We start from the raw sequence: 20,102 nt of genomic DNA on the forward strand, positions 1-20,102 counted from the left end.
ATTTAGAAAAGGGATGTCCTTTCCTTGCTTTGTCACGAACAGTTCACATATCACCAATCTTTGAACTTTATATCTTCTCTTCCGCTGTGTACCACTTGGTCTCCTAGTTACCATCACTAAAGCTCTCTATCTTTCCTACTTTCATCTGGATTCCCACAGCACCACCCACAGAGGTCTTTGCCCCAGTCACTCTCTGTGGAGAACTGATTATTCACAACACTTCCATTAATTTCTGTTGGGACCTGAGACTTGACTTATGCAGTGTTAGTCCCTCACCAGTAATTTCCCCTCTCATCTTAGCTTTTCTCTTTATCTCAGCACCTCCAACTAGTTGTCTGAGTTAATTAACACGCTCCCTATCTAAAAACACGACCACAGCTCTTCATTACCCAGTTACCCACTTACTCATGTGTTTATCCTTCAGCTAATCTTTATTTGGGCTTTCTTTATTGGGACACACAAGTTTTCCCTTGATAGTTCCTGTTTTCTGTCTTGGCACCAGAGTTCTGGAACTCTGCCTTGACCTGAGAATTTCCCACTCTTCCCCTTGTCTTGCAGTATAGCAGAGTTATACCAGTTAAGCCTCATTGCTACTTGGTGCCGTGTTTACAATGTTTCTCAAGACTTGATGGGGCATGTGTCAAAGATCTATACACTGTGACATTTAAGACAGGTTCAGTGAATGCTCTCATGAGGTGGTGGATGAGGGGAATGGAAATGTAGAGTGGGCAAGAGGGAAATCAGTATAGGAATAAAAATAATAATAAATAAAAGGAATATGTGACGGTAGAGACACCTTGGCAGATGGAGAGGAATGTTCTATTGAACACCGGTGAAGAAATTTAGGCAAATATACCAGAAAAGATACCTCGTGTGGGCTGGGAAGATGAAGGCAGCCTGAGCTGGGGAACTGTTCTTGAGTGAGTAGTGTTAAGTGAGGCAGGGAGGAGGTAGGCGGCTGCTGGGTGCTGCCTCACATCTGGGGAGTGACAAGATCCGGTGCCCCGCCCCGAGCCCCGCCCATTTCAATTCGAGGGCTCGAGCATGAGGTCCTGAGGACAATGCTCCCTTTTGAGTTTAGTCCTGTGGGTTTTCTTCAGTTCTCCGTCAGCCATGAGCAAGGATCCTTTCCGTGACGACCTCTCATAGGGTTGCACCGAATGGTGCTGGATGCTAACTCCGTAGATGGTACCCGTGTTCTCATTTTGGGATATGCTGGGCTACAAGTTCTTTAATATGTGGTTCTATTTATTCCAGTTCTCCAGACAGGAATCAGAAACCTGGTTGTAGATGACGAAACTGCTACTAGCCTGCGGGTCACATGGGACCTTTCTGACAGCAATGTGGAGCAGTTTAGGGTGACCTACCTGACAGCCCAAGGGGACCCTATGGAAGAAGTGGTGGGAACGGTCTGTATAACTCCTGCTGACCAGGGGTCCCGCAGCCTTTGTTGGTGGAGCTACCACGGCTGTCTGGGGAGATGGGCAGAAGCTGTCCTGCTCCTTGCCTGATGACTCCTGTCTGCAGAAACTAACATGCTCGCTCGATCCGACTTTCACTGTTGGCCACCATGTCCTTTCTCACCCGAAAACCTGACCCCCCCCCCCCATCGCTTCAAGCCTCTGCAGCTTTTTTCTGTTATTGCTTTTGCTGTGTTTCACATCTGTTGACCGAAATAGGGTTCAGATAGAGTCGTTAGGCCAGGCATCGTAGTGTATGCCTATAGTTCCTAGGGAGGCCGATGTAAGGAGATCACTAAACCTAGGGATTTCAGAGCAACGGACAAGACAGCTAGACCCTGTTTCAAAAGCAAACCAAATCAAGATAAGACAAAAAAACCATTACACACGTGTATTTGTATACATGTGTGTAGATGCACATGTAAAAATTCAAGGCAAGTATTAAACTTGTTTTGCTCTTGGGAGTCTACTATAAAGCTTTTAAGCAAAACAGACATGTGGGGTCTAACAGATATATTTTCACTCATTTTAATAATAAATAATTATCATTCCTTAAGAAATTACTAATTGTTATGACACACACAAACCATATAGTGATTAATTACTAATAATTAATAACAATCAATTAATAATTATTAGTAACAAATCAACTCATTTAAGGCATATTTATAACTATTTCTCCCTTATTCTTTTTTAATTTTTAATTTTTTGTTTCTTTTTTCATTTTATTTACTTTTATTTTTTATTTGCTATTTTCTTTATTTACATATATAATTTATTTACATATGTAAATGCTATTTCATTTATTTCAAGTGCTATCTCCTTACCTGTCTCCCACCCCTTCGATAAACCCCTATCACATCCCTTCTCCCCTGCTTCTATGAGGGTGTTCCTCCACCCATCCACTCACCCATTCCTGCCTCCCCACCCTCGATTCCCCTACACTGGAGCATCGAGCCTTCATAGGACCAAGGACCAAAGGACCTCCCATTGATGTTTGACAAGGCCGTCCTTTGCTACATATGCAGCTGGAGCCATGTGTACTCCTTGGTTGGTGGTTTAGTCCCTGGGCACTCTGGGCAGTCTGGTTGGTTGATACTGGGTTTTTTTTCCCTATGGGGTTGCAAACCCCTTCAGCTCCTTCAGTCCTCCTACTTAATCAGGTGTATCTCTTCTCAAAGCTTTGTGATACAGTTTTTAAAAGTTGTTTTATGTACATTTCTATGTGGCAAATCTGGTACATTCTTAATCATGGCCTCCCCATGTTTTCTTAATTTATATCTATTGCCACCTTTGGAATTGTTTCTTTTTTTCCCCAGTTCCTATATATTTATTGCACATAGAGAATCAAATCTGTTGGTTTAATCGTTACACTTGATATGTTTTGAAATTGTTTCTTATACTTGTGCCCAGACAAAAGAGAGTGCTTCAGTTTCTGTCCGGAGGCTGCTTGACTCCTCACTCACAGATAGACTCGATTTATTACTGTGATAGATCGTTACTACATTTGTTTCTTTTGCTGTGTCGTTTTTAACACACTAGGGAGGAATTCTCAAAAATTCATCATTGCTAATTAATAACGTTGTCCCCACCCCCTTTAAGTTACAAAGGAAATCATTTATTTGATCTCAAAATTATATTTCCAGGTGATGGAAGAAAGATCACAGGCTGGCACAGCAATGTCTTCCAGGACCTTGCAGATAGTGAATAGTCTGCAGGTTCATGCCATTGGTCTGGGAGTGTTTTTAGAAAGTTAATGGGTACCCAGATGATTTGGATTATATGGTAATTTCACTTCGACAATAAATACATTCCAAATGATTCATGATTGGCAAACTTAAAAAAATTATAATTAGGCATGCCAATTAAATATGTAATTTGGGTATTTTATTTTTCCTATTATTACCCCACTATTATAATTTGGTTGCTAAAAATAAGAACCTGCACAAACTTCTCAGCATGAGATACTTTGCTTTTTGTTTTCAAAAACCACACTTAGCTCCTTGGTGCTAATTCCTGCTGATTTGGAAAAAATAACAATTTAATCTCACACGTGCACCTGTAAGTTCTGCATAACAAAATAATAACAATATTTAATTTGGGCGGCTTCTAGATTGGGTTCCCTTCAGGAGTTTCTTTTATTTTAGCACTATTTATATCTGAAACACTTGGACACCTAAATGAAGCAAACATGATCAAATGTCTTAGTCTGCCCAGCTAAACAGAGCTTTAAGGAAAATGGAAAACTGTTGATAAGTTTACTGTGCAATGGAGCGTTGGTTTTCCTCCACATAAAAGAAATCCTAGTGGGAGTCTTCAACTTCCAAGCCCCTTTAGTGAATTCTAATTAAATTAGACTTGTGCATGTAACTTACAGGCACTTATGTATAAAAAGACTGGCCTGAGGATTGAGAATCTATAGATGTATTTTATCAAATGCTGCTGCTATAGAAATGCAATGATGTATTATTTTAATACTTCAGCTAATTAAATAAGTGATGTGATATATATATATGGAGAGAGAGAGGGAGAGAGAGAGAGAGAGAGAGAGAGAGAGAGAGAGAGAGAGAGAGAGAGAGAGAGAGAGAAGAGAGAGAGTTTAGGACAGTGAGATACAGGTCAATGACACGTCAAAAGATCTTGAAACCATGTGGATGAAATGATATCTTAAAATGAGGTCTGAGGTGAAGAGATAGTTTAGACAATTAAGTGTTTGCCTTGAAAGGATGAGGAATGAGTTACATTATTAAACCATATTTAAAAAAATAATACTGGGTGTGGTGGTGCTCCTGTAATCACAGCCCTGGGACAGGGGAAGGCAGAGATAGGTGGATCTCTGGGCTTGCTGGCTAGCCATCCTAAACTACTCAATAAACAACAGGTCACAGAGAGACCCTATCTCAAAAACAAAAAGAATAGCTATGCCTGAGGAATGATACTCATGATTGTCCTCTGGCCATCACACACACATGCACACATTTGCATGTACATCCACACACATATATACCTGTACACATATAACTGTGCATAGAAACACACACACACACACACACACACACACACACACACACACACACACACACGATGCTTGCCCAGGAAAGATGGATGGCTAACCCATACTATGAAAACAAAGAAGAAAATGTGTCCTGATCCTAGACATAGGATGAGATAGGACTGAAGTTGGAGAACTGTACACACACATAGTATTGTAAACCAAAAGGAAACAAGAAGAACTACATTTACCAGCTAGGGTATGTGAATTACTTCTGTACTTTAAGGCATAAAGAATCTACCAAAGCTCAAAGGAAAAAGAAAGAACTGTAACATATAAAAATGTCAGTCAATATTTCATAAGGATTGGTTTGCACAATGGTTCATGGCCCTGCGGAGTGCCAAAGACAGCAACCTCAGCTTTGTTGTTAGGGCAGAGATATATTGGATACTTGTAAAAGGCTGCTTGGGATTCTAACATCCCATAGCCTGTTAACCGCAGACTGAATACCAGCTGGTGAACCTTCTCTAAAGAGGGACTACTTAAAGTGTGTCTTAGTCTCCAGCAGGGTGAGTTTTGGAAAACTCACCAGCCTTTTAACAATCCTGCAACAATCCAAGAGTGTCAATCACATTTCTATAGGTTTAGCTTTATTGTATTTGATAAAAGTATCGGGTGACAGTGGATTGAAATTAAAGCGATGTCACAAACACAACCCTGAGCTATTCTTCGTCGCCATATGGAAACCGTGGTCTGAAGATGGAATTTTGCAAGATGGAACACAGCAGTGTGTATGAACTCTAGTTTCTTCTGCAAATCACAGATTGCTATATGTGATCCAGGCAGCCCTCATAGAGTGAGACAGAAAAGTTACATATCTGAACAAATTATAGACACAAAGCTCCCTAGTGGAATTTGCATTGCATTTAATCACTAACATCTTTCACAGAGTTGTCTTAAAAATGAAAGGCACCATCTGCTATGACTGTAGCATCTGTATTTTAAGTAAGAGCTTCTATTAATATATATAGTTTGACTCTTCTTTAGTTAAACAAGCAGAGACCAAACAGAATGAAATTTACATATCCCAGAGGGAATTTCCATTTTTCTCTTTGGAATGAATATAAGGGTGAAAAAAAGGTTTGCTCTGTGTACTTGTATGGCATAAACCCTGAAAGGTTAAGCAGGCCCTGGATCAGATCCCTGGGATTTCAACATGACTACTGTACTGAGCCATGTGGATCTGTTTCCACATCTATAAAGTGCAACGTGGTTGCCTTAAAGGGTTACGGTGGAGATGAAGTGACTTACTGGATTTAGATTCTTCGAGTAGGACGTGGCACAAAACATTTGGCACCTAATGACGGCTGTTGTTATAAACCACAGCAGCTACTTTCTGGCAAGCAGTGGGCATCCTCCAGAGTGGTCACACGGCTTTACAGTATTTCCAGGCTAAATCTGATCAGCACCAAGGCCATATGCTACTCTGTGTGAGACCTGACCTTATTTAAAGAGCATCTACATGGGTGGTGTGCTAGACAGCTTGGAATGAAAGCCTGGGCTTTGCTCCAGCATTCTGTGGAAGAGAGACACCCCTAAGGATGCTACCCTGACGGGGCACTGCAAGTCAGGGCACCCCCAGCTGCCTTGCAGCTCTTCCTGCCAGGGTTAACTAACTCTCTCTAGATTAAAACAGAGCTGCTATTTTAAAAACCGTCTCCCCAAGATCCCGTGTGATGCAACCTGTACACTCACTCCAGTGTTCCTTTCCTTGATTAGCAGAACTATGATTGTCTAATGCAGGCTTTCCTTATACCCAAGACAATAGCATGTCAAAGCTTAGCTGTATTGTAGCAATAACTACTTCTGGGTTCACCAATAGGTTTTCTAGGATTTATTCTATGAAGAATGGGTTCCTTCCTTCTGTCAGAAGGAGAAAGTATGGCTTCAGCCTGCTGGCATCTTACCCAGCCCTGGAATGGAAAACCTTTCTGGTTGTCTTGGTCCTGTGACTCTTTTAAGCCCTCTTGGATCAATTTGTACATCCTCACATTTTCCCCCAGTGATTATTAAGTTCCCACCAGCTCAGAGAAGTGCCAGCATTTAACTTCTGGGGCATAGGCCCAGTATTTCATAGTGAGCACGCAGTCCAGAATATTCTTTTAGAAACACCAGCATTGTACTGTGTGCCACGCGGCACACTGCACACCAGCTGCTGCGGGGTCCCCGGGCCTCTGGATTTCTTTCTTTTTTTTTTTTCTGGCAGTTTTAGTGACAGAGGGTTAGCAGATCCAGATGGAGGAAGACATCTTTTTCCAGATGTAAGAGAGCTGCAGCAATTTTTGAGTGCTGCTGTTAACTATGTTTCAGTTAGAAAAAAAGAGAAAAGAAAACAGGCTCATGATGCTTTATTCTGTTGCTCTTGGATGGCACCCATCCTTTCTATTTGAAAGATTAAATTTTTGAGGTCAGGTTATCACTGAGGAAGGAAAAATAGGGGAGGCTGGATTTGCAAGAGGATGCTCAAGTCATTTCAGAACAGATAAGCAACAGTCTGGGTTGGAGAATGAACCCTTGAGACACAAACACCTGCGTGGCTTGGCAGCTGGTCATTCTGTCTTCTCCAGGAAGTCTGCGAAGATATCTAGAAGATATGGTAATCCTATTCAGTGCTTATAGACTAAAGTTTCTGTGAGGGACAATGGCAGGGAGAGATGCTTTTGCACGAGTGCCTTTCCTTTCTCTAGCTCTCTTCGGATGCTTTCAAGATGTCTCTAGTCACACTTCTTTAGTAGGCCAGCAGGAATAGGAGTCTCACACAGGCATTGTATTTGCCTTCCTGCTCAGGTTATGGTGCCTGGAGTACAGAACAGTCTCCTTCTGAAGGCTCTACTTCCAGATACTGAATATAAAGTCACGGTGACCCCTATCTACACTGCCGGAGAAGGTGTCAGCGTCTCTGCTCCTGGGAAAACTTGTAAGTGAATCTTTGTCTCCTTTGACTAGTTGATCCATCGCCTATGATGGGTAAAGTATAGTGCAATGATTAGGACCAGAAAATCTGCCAGAATTTTGGGTATGGGTGTGGACCCATGAGCAGTACAATTTGGGCAAGCTGCTTAGCATCAGGGGCTACAGTTTTATTCTCTGTGAAAGGGGAGGCACAGAGCATAGCTGATACTCCAGATTCACCTTGTGATGCATCACACGTCCCAGGATTGGCAAGGTGGAGTCCTTACAGTTTCTACCTTTCTCCACATTTCATGGGCCTGCAACAATCTGAGACTCTCCTTCTCCTCCCTCCTCCTCCTCCTCCTCCTCCTCTTCCTCCTCCTCCTCCTCTTCCTCTTCCTCCTTTTCATCCTCCTCTTCCTTGTCCTCTTCTTCCTCCTCCCTCTCCTCCTCCCCTTCTTCTCCTTCTCCTCCTTCCCCCTCTTCCTCCTCTTTTGCTTCTTTGTTTTTCTTCTCTTCTCCTTTCATTGGCCTAGTTTTATATTTTAAAATAAGCAGATAGCAAACGTGTTTTCTTTTTATTGCAGTTTTGTAAGTTTTAACACACGTATGTGTTTACATCATCATCACCACTAGAGTAGAAGGTAGAAAGCAACGATATCTCCCCAAACCTCTCTCATGTTAACAGTACTCTTTATAGTATTGTCTTGCTCACATTCCTAACCCCTGCCACCTCTGTTGTTTCGTTGGTCAGCTTTTTGCTGTTGTTGTAACACACTAATTGAGACAATCAATTAAAAAGAGGGAAGGTTCATCCTACAGTTTGTCCTGCTTGCAGAGTGTTCTGGGACCAGAGTGTAGCATAATTGTCATCAGAGAGATCAGAGAGATCTTATCCAGAAACTAATGGGTGCAAATGCAGAGTCCCACAACCAGACAAGGCGGAGCTCAGGGAGTCCTGTGGAGGAGGGGGAGGAGGATTGGAGGAACCAGAGGAGTCAGAAACACCACAAGAATAAGGCCCACTGAATCAACTGACTGGAACTCATGGGGACTCTCAGAGATCAGGGAGCCAGTAGGTGTCTGACCTAGGACATCTGTATATATGTTATGTCTGAGTAGCTTGGTGTTCTTGTGGGATTCCCAACAATGGGAGCAGAAGGCTGTCTCTGACTCTTTTGCCTACTTGTCAGATCTTGGTCTGTCTACTCAATTGCCTCATCCAGTCTTGATGTAATGGTGTATGCCTGGTCTTATTATAGCTTGTCATGCTATGTTTGGTTGATGTCGCTTGGGGGCCTGGTATTGCCTGACAGGAGGCAAATGGGTGTGGATCAGGAGGGAAGAGGAGATGGTAGGGAGAGACTTGTGAGAGGGGAAGGAGGAGAAACTGTAGTTGAGTTGTAATGTATGAAAGAACAATAAAAATTAAAAAAAAAAAAGAGGGAAGGTTTATTTTCTTCCATGGTTTCAGAAACTCCGAGTTTTGGGAGCCTGACTATATACTCCACTTTTGTATGCCAACTTCCAACAATACTATGTGGTTCCAAGGAGGCATACTAACACATTTAAGATGCAGTGGCCATTGTTAAATGAGGTCATCATACTTAACTCTTAAATGTCTTTTTTGCTACTATTAATGTCTATTCTTACATAAAGACCACCCTAGAATTTAGTGGTGATAAGAACACTTCAAACAGTGACTGTACTCTGTATTCTGGCATGGTGGGTCAGGAAATGAGGGCTTGGCAGATATTCTGTCCCATGTAAGTGATAGAAATTTTCATTACCTGTTGGTATTCACATTGTGACTGGGTTGGTCTGAAAGCTTCAAGTCATTCTTGGTGAGGATAGCTACAAGGTGCAGTTGACCCTCCTCTCACCTCAGAGGCTCTCCATATTTATCACACGGGGATCCTGTACTGCAAGAGGAGAATTTCTAAGATCTGCTGCTGCTACACAGTCTGTGTCTAACACAGCCAGAGAATCCATCCAGATTCAAACAGAGACTGATGGCTTCCAGTTTCTAATGTAAAGAGGATATATAAAAAAAAATTCTGTGATCATTTTAATCTGCCATAATTGATAAATAGCTACATGGGGTCAAGTTGAGAGTAGTGTCAATAACTAAGTTATTATTATTATTATTATTATCATCATCATCATCACTGTGTTTGATGGTTTTCATATAAGTCTAAATAAAGAAGGAAGTAGATTTTTTTGGTATGAAAAAGCATTTTTCATGGTTCCTAAAATATCTTTTATCTGGTTTTTTTTTCCTGCGAAATTAAGAATAGCTGGAAAAGACCTATCTGCTGAACAGCCATATTTCTGAAAGTCAGGTCTAGAAAACTGAAAAGATATTTCTGATGTATACTTTCCTGTTTGAACTCCCATGGGTGTGTGAAGGTTAGAGGGAGGAGTTGCAGTGGGTACCACTGCCCAGGAGCCCCTCCACAGCCTTTTGCCTGCGGTAAAAGAACTCCCTATTTGAACTGTTTATCTACCTTTAAATTATAGTGATGCAGGGAACACACATTGGGAGGTCCAAACGGAGTGGGAAGAGGTAGTTGAATGTAGGTGTAATCAAGATATGTTGCATATATGGATAATATCGTCAGAGAATAAAGACACTTCAGTATACAGTGATTAGGAGGTAGAAGAGAGAGAGAGAGAGTGAGAGTAGATCATGAAGCAGACTCTCATCATCAGTGATACCACCAGTCACATTGTGCGAGTAGCATCCTCAATATGGATAGACATGTGTGTTGTGATGTATGCGGAACACGTTGTTGCAAAGCTAGAGGTTTTTAATAAGCATCATTCAATTTTATTTTTGCTTAAAATTTATTGAAAAGAGAACCATCATACTTGGAATGAATCTCTGGATTTCAGATAAAACTCATTCATCACAAGAGCAACTTTTCACATGTGTATGTTTAAAACACTCACTGACCCTATTCTGAACTTTATTGATGTTTTATTTGTAAATGTGTTTAGCTCTGTGGGGGAAATAACCAAAAGGAAACTATACTGGACCTCTCATTTTCCCTCTTCTGTCTGCGCAGTGCCATCCTCTGGTCCTCAAAACTTAAGGGTCTCAGAAGAATGGTACAACCGGTTGCGCATTACATGGGACCCCCCCTCTGGCCCCGTGAAGGGCTATAGGATTGTCTACAAACCCGTGAGTGGTAAGTCCTTCTCAGATTCCAAAATTCCAAAATTCTAAAATTTTTATTTTGTATCTGTACACACACACACACACACACACACACACACACACACGAGTATGCACAAGTGCACAACTGCACATACATACATACATTCCTTTGCCAGAACATACAAATGGAGATCAGAGAACAGCTTAGAAGAGTCAGTTCTCTCCTTCCATCATGAGGGTTCCAGGTGTCAAACTCCAGTGGCCAGGCTTGACGGCAAATCTGTGGCGCCATCTCTGATGCCAAGCATATTTTAAGATCATTTCTGGCATTGTCTCTGTCAGTGTTAGGCGTTATATATTAAAACACTAACATGTAACATCATTATTAATATAAATCATCAAAATGTAACAATCCTAAAAGAATATATTCTATAGGGAAATTATCCAAGGCTAGTGGCATATTTCCAAGAACAGATTAATAAATCTTTATGGTCAGTGCTCTTAACTGCTGATTTAACTTTTCATCCCCATATGGTCAATTATTATTCAACAGCTAATGCCCACTTTTTTTTTATAAGTCTTTAACACATAAATTTAAACTATTTTATTTTTTTCTAATTAAGGCTTTCTTTACTTTATACCAAAACCCACCTCTGATACCACACATGTAATCATATGAAATTTTATTGTTGGGAAAGTGTTTATCTATCATAATAATTTTGTAAATGATTTAAAAAGTAAAGCATTAGTTTCCCTGGATATAAGGTCATGCTAGTGACCCCATTGCAAGGGATGGTTTCTTACCCATTCTTCTTGATCATGGTCTAGGCTACCAGGAACCTGTAGGTAAGAAAAGGGATGAAAGAGAACAAAACAGAAAAATTGTCATGAGAACTATGGCTCAGTTGTTTACTCCGGTTGAGAGTTCCGCAACTGGTTCCAGGAGACCTCCTTCTTTTGAAGTCTAATGCCTCAGTCTGTGGAACTTGTCACACAGATTCTGCTGGGGTCGGTGTGGTACAGTAGTACTTTCCTATCTTCGACTAATTGTCCTTCAGTGTTCAGGATGTCAGTAGTATTGTGGTTGCCTGGAGAGGCAAGGACACGTGTTCATTTGTGTTTGCTTTTTTTGTGGCATAGGGAAATAGCTACGGTTTCAACTCATGCATCTAAAAAAAAACCTTCTAGAATGAGTTTCCTGGAGAAAAGTGATGAATACTTAGAAATGATCACTAATTCAATGCTCTTAAAGGTTAGACACAGAGAAGAAAAGACAGCAGGTAAAAAGGTAGAATAAGACTCAGCATAGGCTGTACTTGACTCGGGCGGGGTGAATGCAGTTGAAGACACAATAGCCTCAAAATCCAGCAGAGCGAAGGCCATGGCATAGGACTGCTATAGTGGTGATATCTACCCAGATCCCCTATGATAAGGTGTGGTCTGGTGTCCAGGATAGAGCTTTCTGTCCTTGTCATGTGCTAGGGACAAAGCACCTATATAGATAGAGGCAGTCGGGAATTACATCTTCAACCAGACAAATGCTGGTTGCTTCTGATAATACAGAAGTCAGAATAAGGTGCTGGGTGGATAGTGGAGAACATTTTGACTAAGTATAAGGAATAAAATGCTACTAGAGGAAGGAAGGACTAACAGGTAGGTCTTAGAGACAGAAGGGACTAGGTTCTATCCTCAGCCTCGTTGTTTGCCCTCTGGGTAAACCCGAGTAACAGTCAAGAGTTGGATGAAGACAATAGTCTCTTACGAGCACACGCACATTGTGACTGTAGTGTATACTCTGTCTCTTTTAGCTCCTGGCCAAACTCTGGAAACTTTCGTGGGTGCTGATGTCAACACCATTGTCATGACCAATCTCCTCAGTGGAATGGACTACAATGTGAAGATCTTTGCTTCCCAGGCGGCAGGCTTCAGCGATGCTCTGACTGGCCTCGTGCAAACATGTAAGCCTGAACGATGTCTGCTTGCTTCAGCCCCGTTAGTGCCTTTGTGCTTGGTTCTCCCCATGACTTGTCTCTCACTCCCAGTTTTCAGTGCAACCATTGGCATTTCTTCCCTCTGCATTACCATTTCTGGAGGGCATTCTGTGGAAAGAAAGGTGTGGTGGTTTCTCAGGGCTGTCCAGAGTCCTAGTTGGCAGGCAGATGCCAGCAGCTGCTTTTCCATTTGACTCAATGGTTGCAGATAGGATTTCCCTCTGGAAAGTCTGTTGGCACTTTTCAAATTAGGTACATTTTTCCAAATAGCCAATAGTCTGACACGGCCAATGATAGTTAAAGCTGGGCCAAGAAGTTTACCTTCCCCCAAAGTACTGCTATTTATCACCCATACGCACGTGCACACGCGCGAACACACACACACACACACACACACACACACACATACACAAAACCACACCATACATCATTTTGTATACATTACGCCACTTGAAGACCTTTTTGTATTCTTTTATGAATTTTCATATGGGGATTTCTCACTGACATCTGAACTTCTAGACACAAGTGGAATTATGTAATGCTTTCCAAATGTCAATAGTCATGTTCTATTGTTCTGAAATTTTGTTATATAGCTCCACATCATCTGCTGTATTTCTTTAGATCAACTTATATGTTCAGATTCAAATATGTTAAAAACCTATATTTCTATGATAAACCCAAGATTGGTATGTTTAATACATAGTGAAGATAATGCACACATGATGGAGGAACAGCATGCTCTATAAAATAAACTTCTGTGCTCTTAGTAGCATGTGCTTCACTCTTAAGACTTGTAGGGATAGAGAATTTGAAAAGAGACTTAACTGCCTTATGTATTAGTGATGGCCCTGGACAAAGTAGTCACCTGCTCAGGATCACAAGCCTTCTCAATTCTAAGATAAAGGCAATAGCCACCCTGTAGCAACTGTGGTATAGATGAAGGAGCTAATGTGTGCAAAGTGCCTGCTTTGGCCGGCTCTCCAGGAATAGCTGCTATTATTATTATAATAATTGTGTTATACTTGGCATGTATGTGATATTTATCTTAAATAGAATGATTAGTCAAACAAACAAACAAATGAACGAATGAACGAATGAATGCACAAACAAATAAACAAACAAAAAAACGATGTCATTCAAGAATTTGGCTTGTGTAAGCCTAAGCTCCAAGCTACCTTGAGTTTCTTGTTGATCCTGTACTTCCAAGAAAGGAGGCTTCCTAAATTCCCTTCTGTGGAGTATCTTGATATCTCAAGGATTAGATACGGAATAAGCTTTATAATTTCATCTCCAAAGAATTGTTTACCCCCCCATTGGGTATGGCGATACCTCATCATTTAGAAGGCTGATGTAGGAGAATCAGGGCTATATAAAAAGATCCTATCTTAAAAAATCCACAAAACAAAGAAAAATAAGAAGTGGAACTAAGTCAGACGTGGTGGCACACACCTGTAATCCCAGCTTTCAGGAAGCAAAACCAAACCGAAACAAAATTAGCCAACCCATAAACTTATACACGCAGCCCCCCAAAAATGTATTCTCAGTATTTGAGGACTCCAGGGTGCCTTTTGCCTGTGGTTCTGTCTTCTTGACTATGGGGGTGACACTGTTTTGGGTACTAGCATGGTTGCTGAGTATGTTCCTCTGCTGTGCTCCTTGTCATGCCGGAGCCTCTGTGCTCAGCATCCCTCCCTTCTCTGTCTCTTCCCTTCTGGTTTCTGTCTCTACAACTTGTAGTATCATTTTGTGTACTCCTTTTCTCACTCCACATTTTTTTTCTTTTCTTCTCTCCATTAGTAAGAATGCTTAACATTCCAAACATATTTTTGAAAACAGAGAATATTAAATTGTTTTCTACTCTTACCCATTAAGTAGGAGTTAAATAGTTGCTTTCTCTCTTTCTCTCATGTAAAATACACCCTCACACAATGAAACATAATGTAAACATAATTGCTTAAAAACAATCTTAGCACGGTTGTTATAACTATTAGTTGCCCTTTCTTGTGTGGGGAAAGGAGTATTTCAGTTGACTTTGAGAAATGAGTCTTCCCCCTCTGCTCCACCAGAGAGGAGCACTATAAAGATGTAAATTGTTATTAGGAAGGATTATTTTACTATCTTGAAAACAATAATTATGAAGTAATGTCATTTTATTAGTTAACTAAGAGAGGGTGACAAAAGAAAAATCATATGGAAGAAGAGGCTATTTGGGAAAAGAAATGTAAATTTTCTGCTTTTGAATCTAAATGATAAACACCAAATGCTTACTTTTATATTGTCTTGAAGAAAGCTTTTCATTATTTCCCCCAAAATGATCCTCTATGCAGATCAGAATTCTAAGGTGAAGAAACCCAAATAACTCTTACATGTGCAAACTCTACAATTTACTTTCAAAATAGGTTCATTCTTATTTAATTTTATTTTTTTGTTTTTATTTGGATTAACTATTTTTATCACTGCCCATATTTATAGGGTATGCTGTGGTGTGCATCCATGATGACAAGATCTAATTAGGATAATTAGCATATGTCACCTTAAATGTTTATTTGTGTGTGTGTGTGTGTGTGTGTGTGTGGTGAGACTATTCAAAATCTGCTGTTCTTTTGGTTTTAAAACATGTAGTGCATTGTTACAAGCTACAGCAGACCTACTGTGTGATAGTGCCACTGTGTGACAGTCCCACTGTGTGATTGTCCCACTGTGTGATAGGATACTTGGCTTCATTCCTGTCTCAGTTACTCAGAATAGCAGAGGATCTTCTCTCTCATCCTCTAGTCTCCCCATGGTCCCAGCTTCTAGTAGCTAACCCCTTTCTCTAACGGGATATCTATTGCCATTTAAAATGACGAATCCTGTCTTTTGCATGAACCTAGAAGACCTTGGGCGGATAACCTGACACCAAGGGGCAAATGTCACAAAACCTTTCACACAGTGCTATGAGACCAGTCTTTGTGCAGCACGCCCACGTCTACCCTGTGTCTCCCTTTGATTACGTCATGGCTGTCGCCCTCCACCTTTAAGTCCATGCTGCATTACTTCGCATTGCATGGTCGTTGTGGAGCAGATAAAGGCATGCAGAATAAAGGAGAAGCTTGCATATCACCCATGCCTTCGTTACTCATCGCACCTTACCTCTTTCCTGTGGATATGTGTGTCCTTTTCATTTGTAAACACGAGACGGTCTCATTCATAGGTCTTGTTTCGTGCACATTTATTTAAGATATAAAGGATGTATCTTCTGTTCTTCAGTTTTTTGTGAGTTGTTAAGTTTCCCATTTCCGAATCTAAAGCTCCGAATGAAAATTTCACCATAAATTACTTTCGGAACTGGGTACAATTTGTGGCATTGCTTGCAGTGTGACGTGCTTTCGTTTTCATTTTGTTTCAGTGTTCTTGGGTGTGACGGATCTCCAGGCCAATCAGGTTGAAATGACAAGCTTGTGTGCTCGGTGGCAAATACATCGCCATGCCACAGCCTACAGGATAGTTCTAGAGTCCCTCCAGGGTAAGTACAATTTTGTGAAGTACTCGCATGCCTGCTTCTATGCAAATCATTGTGGAAAGTCACATTAGATTAGAGCCTTTGTACACAAGTTGTGTGTTCGGGGCTCAGAAAGGTAGCACGTGACATCATACCTGCTGAACTTAACCCGTGACCTTTCTCGATCTATTAACAGATGTAACCACAGCATTGACTTTTAGGGTTTTGTGAGGTATATGCTGAGAAGATGCCCATAGAAGCTCCTCTATCAATGCTTTGCACCCAGCAAGCTCCTAACAATGTAATCTGCTATTGGTCTCAGGGGCCAAACAACCGGAATTAGCATACATTCAGACTGCATGGTGCTAGCACCCCGTTATCCACTCCATGGTGACCAGCTTCAAATGGCATGTTTTTCTGGGTGTTTCTTTGCCTTGGTGGTAACTTGTGAACACATTCTCATTCAGGAGGAGGCATATCTGTTGAGGTTTTGCCAGACATATGTAGGAGTTCAAAATAGAATAAATGGTGATGACAAGAAAAACATTAAAGAAGATATACATTCTATGGTTATGTGAAATGTGAGTTATGGAAGTTTAAGTCAAAGGAGGTGAAATATATGCTTATAACAAGTAGAGGAACAACTACAGAATTTGGGTTATATTTCATATCTCTCTATGATCATACTTACTATAGAAGGGTTAATATTTACTGGTATTTGTTAGACTTAAAGATACTGAGCTTAATAATCACACTCCCAGACTGTCCCACAACAATTTGATCCTTATATATGTTTTAAGAATCTATGAAGAAAGTATTAGATTTTGGAAAAATATTTAACCATTTGGATTGATGGTAATATATATGAAAATCAGTGTAATTAATGGAATTACTACTATTTATAGGTATTTTTACCTATAAAGATAGGTAAAAGATTTTTGGTACAATATCTTTGCAGAGAAGCATTGAGATTCTTTATCAGAATATATGATTAGTGTGTATAACTGTTGATCTGTAGTCCCAAACCACAGTGAGTTCATTCCTAACCCAAGACCTTTGCTGACTACAGAATGAATCAAAATGCATAAGTCTTTTCACACTCCCTCAGAATTACTTTCAGGATGCAAGAAGCCTTTCAAGCTGAATCACTATCATTTTGAAAAGAATGGACAGAAGTGTTGTTTCATTTGCTTCCCATCAGCATTTGTAGCTGAGGAACTCAGGAGTTGAATTAGCTCTGTTGTCTCTCATCCAATGGTATTTATCAGCAACAGATTCTAATCTAGAGCTGCTGAAAAGAAAGGTTGGTCAGGGAGATTTGGGACTAGCTGTGGGGAAAACATTTCTGATATTTTATTTATTTGTTTATTTTTATTTTTTTGGTGTTTTATTTATTTACATTTCAAATGTTATCCCACTTCCTGGTTTCCCCTCTGCAAACCCCCTATCCCATCCCCCTCCCTCCTGCTTCTATGAGGTAGCTCCCCAACCCACTCTTGCCTCACTGCCCTAGCATTCCTCTACACTGGGGTGTCAAGCCTCTACAGTACCAAGGGCCTCCTCTTCCGTTGATGCTGGACAAGGCCATCCTCTGCTACAAATGTATCTGGAGCCCTGGGATCCTCCATCTGTACTCTTCGGTTGGTAGTTTAGTCCTGGGAGTTCTGGAAGGTTATTTGATATTGTTGTTCTTCCTATGGGGTTGCAATCCCCTTTAGCTCCTTCAGTCCTTCCCCTAATTCGTCCATTGGGGTCCTTGTGCTCAGTCTGATGGCTGGCTGCTAGCATCTGCATGTGTATTGGTCAGGCTCTGGCAGAGTCTCTCATTGGATAGCTATACCAGGCTCCTGTCAGCAAGCACTTCTTTGCGTTAGCATTGGTGTCTGGGTTTGGTGTCCACATGCGGGAGAGATCCTCAAGTGGGGCAATCTCTGGATGGCCTTTCCTTCCGTCTCTCCTCCACTCTTTGCCCCTGCATTTCCTTTAGACAGGAACGCTCTGGCTTAATATTTTTAAAGGTGGGTTACCAACCTCTAACATCCCAGGTCTCTGGGACATTTCTGGTATTTTAACTGATAGGATTTAGTTCAAAGACTTGGGTTTCTTCTTTCAAGTGGAGTAGGACCCCTTCATCTTACAGAGACATGTGGTTGCTTCTCTGATTCACTGTCTGTTAAGGATTGATGGTAAGATACCCATCATCCCAATGGGATGAGGAGACCCAGGTTTTGACCACATGACATACTTCTTTGGTTATATATTCTGCCTCTGCAGATCTCTCTCTCCTTTTCCACTAGCCAAAGGAACTATCAAGGGGCAAACGCGCCTTAATTTTTCCTTGTGTTAGAGAAAAGTTAGGTAGGTTAACTTACTGCTGAATGCCTCAGTCAAATTTCTATTGTTGAGTGAGTAAATATTATTTTTTCCTCACATATTCCCCATGGTCTGATTGTATACACCGTTATTCTGATGTGAGGTTAGTGGAGATGTCCCTGCTGTAATCTCAGATTCTCATCATCTTTCTTCTCTGAGTTTCAGTTTCTCCAAAAATTACCTCATTTGAAGTTATTAACTGTGACAATTACCTACACATTTATAAGCAAACTATCCAGGCTGCACCATTCAAAATTGTTTAATATATTTATAGAAACATGAATAAAGGGAGTTAAGCAATAGAATCAGTTATTGGCTTATACGTTGAGACGCTTAACCATGCCCGGCTTCAGGCACCTCTGGATCCAGGTGTTTGAACAGAGTCCTTGAGATGGAGTCTTGCTCCCTCCTCCCACTCCACTTGTCGGACTCAGTCAGGCTCTGTGATGGGGCTCCAGTCAGACCCAGAGTGACTTCCCTTCAGTTTCTGGCTTCATAGACATGGTGAGAAGAGAAGTTTCTTTCTCAATATTTCCAACAGAAGTCCAGAAACTGAGTCATGCTGGCCTGGTTTGATCACATGCCTCTAAATCTGTCATTGAGTGCACAGGAATGAAATCAACAGACTGGTTGGACCTGGTTAATTTCCCCGTGTCTGGGGGCAATGGCCAGGAGCAGCAGGGTGGTATTTAATGCTGTCCAGATTGTAAGTACCAAGAGGGGGAGGACTGGATCCAAAGGAGAAAAGGATGGCCAACACAAGACGTCTGCTCGGGTAAATATTAGGACATTTTTATGGCTAAGAGAGGGGGAAAGATCACCAGAAGGACAAAGACCATACAGGGAAAGATTGAAATAAAACTTTCCAGTTATCCACTTGCCAAATTCATGCTTTGGTTAATTCTGGCATAGACCAAAGTGAGAGACTTGGTCTTGCTAATCTCCCTCCCTCTCCCTCTCCCTCTCCCTCTCCCCTTCCCTCCCCTCCCTCTCCCCTCCCTTCCCTCTCCCTCTCTCCCTCTTCCTCCCCCCTCCCTCCCCTCCCTCCTTCTCTCTCTCCCCCTCCCTCCCCCTCTCTCCCCCACCCCTACTTTTTCCGTCTTTTTGTTTAACCTGACACGGCAGCTGAGGTTTGATGTAACATGTCTCTTTGAGTTCCTGTCATAAAGGCCCAGATACTGTGTCTCCTTGTTAATTTGCTTGGTGAATTCTTGGAGACTGCTTAGGAAAGAGTTCAGAGGGTACAGGCCCTTCCCCCTCCTTTAGGTCTGAGATGCCGATTGTGTGGTCATGTCTGTTATAAGAGCTAGAGGATTACCGTCTACTGGAACACCTCCTTTATCAAAGATCAAGGCTAGAAAGAAATGTTACATGCAGTCTATTTCAGAATCAAACTGTTCGATGCAATGGCATGGTGATTGGGGGTCAGGCATTTGAGAGATTTGGGGAGAGACGTATTTATGTCATAAAATTCTCACACCATCTTTGTCCTGATCTTAGCCTCTCAGCAGCCACTCAAGGCACCGTTTTTTTTTTTTTTTTTTGAACCTAGATGGTGACGTCATTATTGATGCAATAACAATCCAGAATGCAGGTTACCTTGCTTTTTAGAAATAAATACACAAAGACAGTCCATTTTACTCTGTTCTAAGAAAATAAACTGAATTAATATTCTACCTTGGGCAGGGAGATT

At 41.3% G+C, this 20,102-nt stretch overlaps 1 protein-coding gene across 3 annotated transcripts in view; it reads left to right on the forward strand.

Moving 5' to 3' along the window:
• Window positions 1-20,102, forward strand: part of Col14a1 (collagen type XIV alpha 1 chain) — a 216,402-nt gene that overhangs the window by 107,351 nt on the left and 88,949 nt on the right. For all 3 annotated transcript variants that reach the window (XM_052160565.1, XM_052160567.1, XM_052160566.1), the window contains exons 19-23: window positions 1,258-1,409; window positions 7,300-7,429; window positions 10,473-10,595; window positions 12,373-12,522; window positions 15,944-16,060. In XM_052160565.1, the coding sequence (XP_052016525.1) occupies window positions 1,258-1,409; window positions 7,300-7,429; window positions 10,473-10,595; window positions 12,373-12,522; window positions 15,944-16,060 (672 nt within the window). The remainder of the gene's footprint in view (window positions 1-1,257; window positions 1,410-7,299; window positions 7,430-10,472; window positions 10,596-12,372; window positions 12,523-15,943; window positions 16,061-20,102) is intronic.

This window comes from Apodemus sylvaticus, chromosome 17 (genome assembly GCF_947179515.1).
Source record: "Apodemus sylvaticus chromosome 17, mApoSyl1.1, whole genome shotgun sequence".
Lineage (NCBI taxonomy): Eukaryota > Metazoa > Chordata > Mammalia > Rodentia > Muridae > Apodemus > Apodemus sylvaticus.